Source organism: Gadus macrocephalus, chromosome 10 (genome assembly GCF_031168955.1).
Source record: "Gadus macrocephalus chromosome 10, ASM3116895v1".
NCBI lineage: Eukaryota > Metazoa > Chordata > Actinopteri > Gadiformes > Gadidae > Gadus > Gadus macrocephalus.
In genome coordinates, this window is record NC_082391.1 from 20,210,657 (window position 1) to 20,213,120 (window position 2,464).

General features: G+C 49.4%; 1 protein-coding gene and 1 long non-coding RNA gene across 2 annotated transcripts in view; both read right to left on the reverse strand.

The window, feature by feature from the left end:
* Positions 1–740, reverse strand: part of LOC132466084 (uncharacterized) — a 3,362-nt gene extending 2,622 nt beyond the window's left edge. Inside the window, exons 1-2 of the long non-coding RNA XR_009527739.1 lie at positions 504–740; positions 1–318 (exon numbers count right to left, since the gene is read on the reverse strand). The exon at positions 1–318 is cut by the window's left edge and continues 2,622 nt beyond it. This is a non-coding gene — a long non-coding RNA (uncharacterized LOC132466084). The remainder of the gene's footprint in view (positions 319–503) is intronic.
* Positions 1–1,661, reverse strand: part of LOC132466082 (serine/threonine-protein phosphatase 2A 55 kDa regulatory subunit B beta isoform) — a 10,423-nt gene extending 8,762 nt beyond the window's left edge. The window contains exons 1-2 of the mRNA XM_060063117.1: positions 1,456–1,661; positions 759–923 (exon numbers count right to left, since the gene is read on the reverse strand). Of these exons, the coding sequence (XP_059919100.1) occupies positions 759–923; positions 1,456–1,615 (325 nt within the window). The 5' untranslated portion in view covers positions 1,616–1,661. The remainder of the gene's footprint in view (positions 1–758; positions 924–1,455) is intronic.
* Positions 1,662–2,464: the final 803 nt, after the last annotated feature.

The following is a 2,464-nucleotide window of genomic DNA, read 5'->3' on the forward strand; positions in this document are numbered from 1 at the left end:
TCATTTTAGGATCGAGTACGAAGAAGATTGTCACGAGAGGATTTACATTGCAGAGGTGTAGAATCCGAGTTGCCCCATCTGCAAGAGTTGCAGTACTATCAACGTTATCATAAAACCCAGCCAAGCTGTCGGCTTCCTCTATTTGCAGCCGCTTGTGTTTCACCTACCATTACTCCCCTTTCCCATTACCTCCCTGTAGCATTTTAACGACACTAGCTCAGCCTCTCTTGTTTTTAATGTCATGGCCATTTGGGCAAGACATTATCTTATCTTAGGTACATTTTTACTGTCGTTCATTTTAGCCTAGCTTAGAATAGCCTAACCGAGCCTAGCCTAGCCGAGTCCAGCCTAGCCTAGCCCAGCCTAGCCTGGATTAGCTTAACCTAGCCTAGCCTAGCCGAGTCCAGCCTAGCCTAGCCTAGTCCAGCCGAGTCCAGCCTAGCCTAGCCTAGTCCAGCCGAGTCCAGCCTAGCCTAGTCCAGCCTAGCCTGGTTTAGCTTAACCTAGCCTAGCCTAGCCTAGCCGAGTCCAGCCTAGACTAGTCCAGCCTAGCCTAGCCCAGCCTAGCCTGGATTAGCTTAACCTAGCCTAGCCTAGCCGAGTCCAGCCTAGCCTAGCCTAGTCCAGCCGAGTCCAGCCTAGCCTAGCCTAGTCCAGTCGAGTCCAGCCTAGCCTAGTCCAGCCTAGCCTGGTTTAGCTTAACCTAGCCTAGCCTAGTCTAGCCGAGTGCAGCCTAGCCTAGCTTCGCTTTAGCTTACATTTGCAGTGCTTGTCGCAGAGGGCCGCCTGCCTCATGTCACACAGGCGGATGGAGCCCTTGCTGCTGCTGTAGGCGAAGGTCTGGCACTGCTGCGGGTGAAACTCGGCCGCCGTGATCACCTCCGTCAGCTCCTCCATGTTGGACGGCTTGATGTCCACGATGTCTGAGGGACAGGAAGTGAAGGAACACTGCTCCCCGGATCTTAGCCAGCGACCGGCTCCTTCATGGAGTCGGCCTCTTGAGAAACGCTGAATAGTGTTTCTCAGAGTGTGTAAGGTAAAATGAATAAAATACACTAACTCATTTGATTCCTATAGCTACTCTGCAGTCTTTCCAATTGTTGTTTAGAAGCCTGCTCATGCAGCACTTTTGTGTAGTTTCACTTCAATATCGATTGTGTGCTTTATTTGTTCTCAGCCACACTAGTGAGTTGTCTTTGATATAATATTCTGCTAAATGACAAAATGTAAACACTTATATACCTCTCTGTGTGTGCGTGTGTGTGTGTGTGTGTGTGTGTGTGTGTGTGTGTGTGTGTGTGTGTGTGTGTGTGTGTGTGTGTGTGTGTGTGTGTGTGTATGTGGTTGTGTGCGTGTGTGTGTCTGTATGTGTGTGTGTGGGTGTGTGTGTGTGTGTGTGTGCGTGTAGCTGCCTGTGTGTGTTAATGTGTGTGTCTGTTCAGGAACAAAGGATACTGAAGCTGCGGTCGGTGATCTCCAGGTTCCACAGGTTGACCCTGAGGTCGTCGGTGGAGATGTAGGTCTGCAGGTCGGAGTTGACGGAGATGGAGTTGATGTGGTAGGTGTGTGCGTTGCTGAAGACACGCCGCGCCGTGGCCTCCACCATCAGGTCCATGGGCTGCAGCACAGGCACCTGGAGAGGGAGAGGGGGAGAGGGAGGGGGGGAGAGGGGCAGAGGGGGGGAGAGAGAGAGGGAGAGGGAGAGGGGGGGGGGAGAGAGAGAGAGAGAGAGAGAGAGAGAGAGAGAGAGAAAGGGAGAGAGAGAGAAAGAGAAAGAGAAAGCGAGAGAGGGGGAGAGAAGGAGAGAGAGAGAGGGAGAGAGAGAGAGAGAGAGAGAGAGAGAGAGAGAGAGGGGGGGGGGAGAGAGAGAGAAAAAATAATTAGATTCATTGATTCAGAAATGTTTCTTTTAAATTGACTGCCCTTTTACAATGGAAACACTTTTCGTTCATACAATCTTATTCAACCTTATACTGTTGATGATAAATCCCAGATTAAAATGTATATATTCATATAGAACAGAATTGCCTGATTGAAAGGCTTTACAGTAGATTTGCATAGACCAATAACAATTATTTTATAGCCTCCTTTCAACCGTATGGGATAGTGGTTCGTTTGTCTGGCGGAACGTGTGCATGTGTTATGCATTCTTGATCGATTATTTCAATCTTACAGAACCCGGGTTTGTTGCTCCAGGGCTGTTCCTGACATTCCCTTCACAAACCTTCATCATTCCCAGTCAGCACCAGTCCTACCACCCCGTCATGTTTGATGTGACAGATCAGTCAAGACTGAACTGAACGTGAATATTACTGCTTTAATCTTTACTGCAGTTTTTCCTCTTGATGCATATGTATCTCATATGACCTTCTCTTCCACGCTCCCCTGCGTGTGTGCGTGTGTGTGTGTGTGTGTGTGTGTGTGTGTGTGTGTGTGTGTGTGTGTGTGTGTGTGTGTGTGTGTG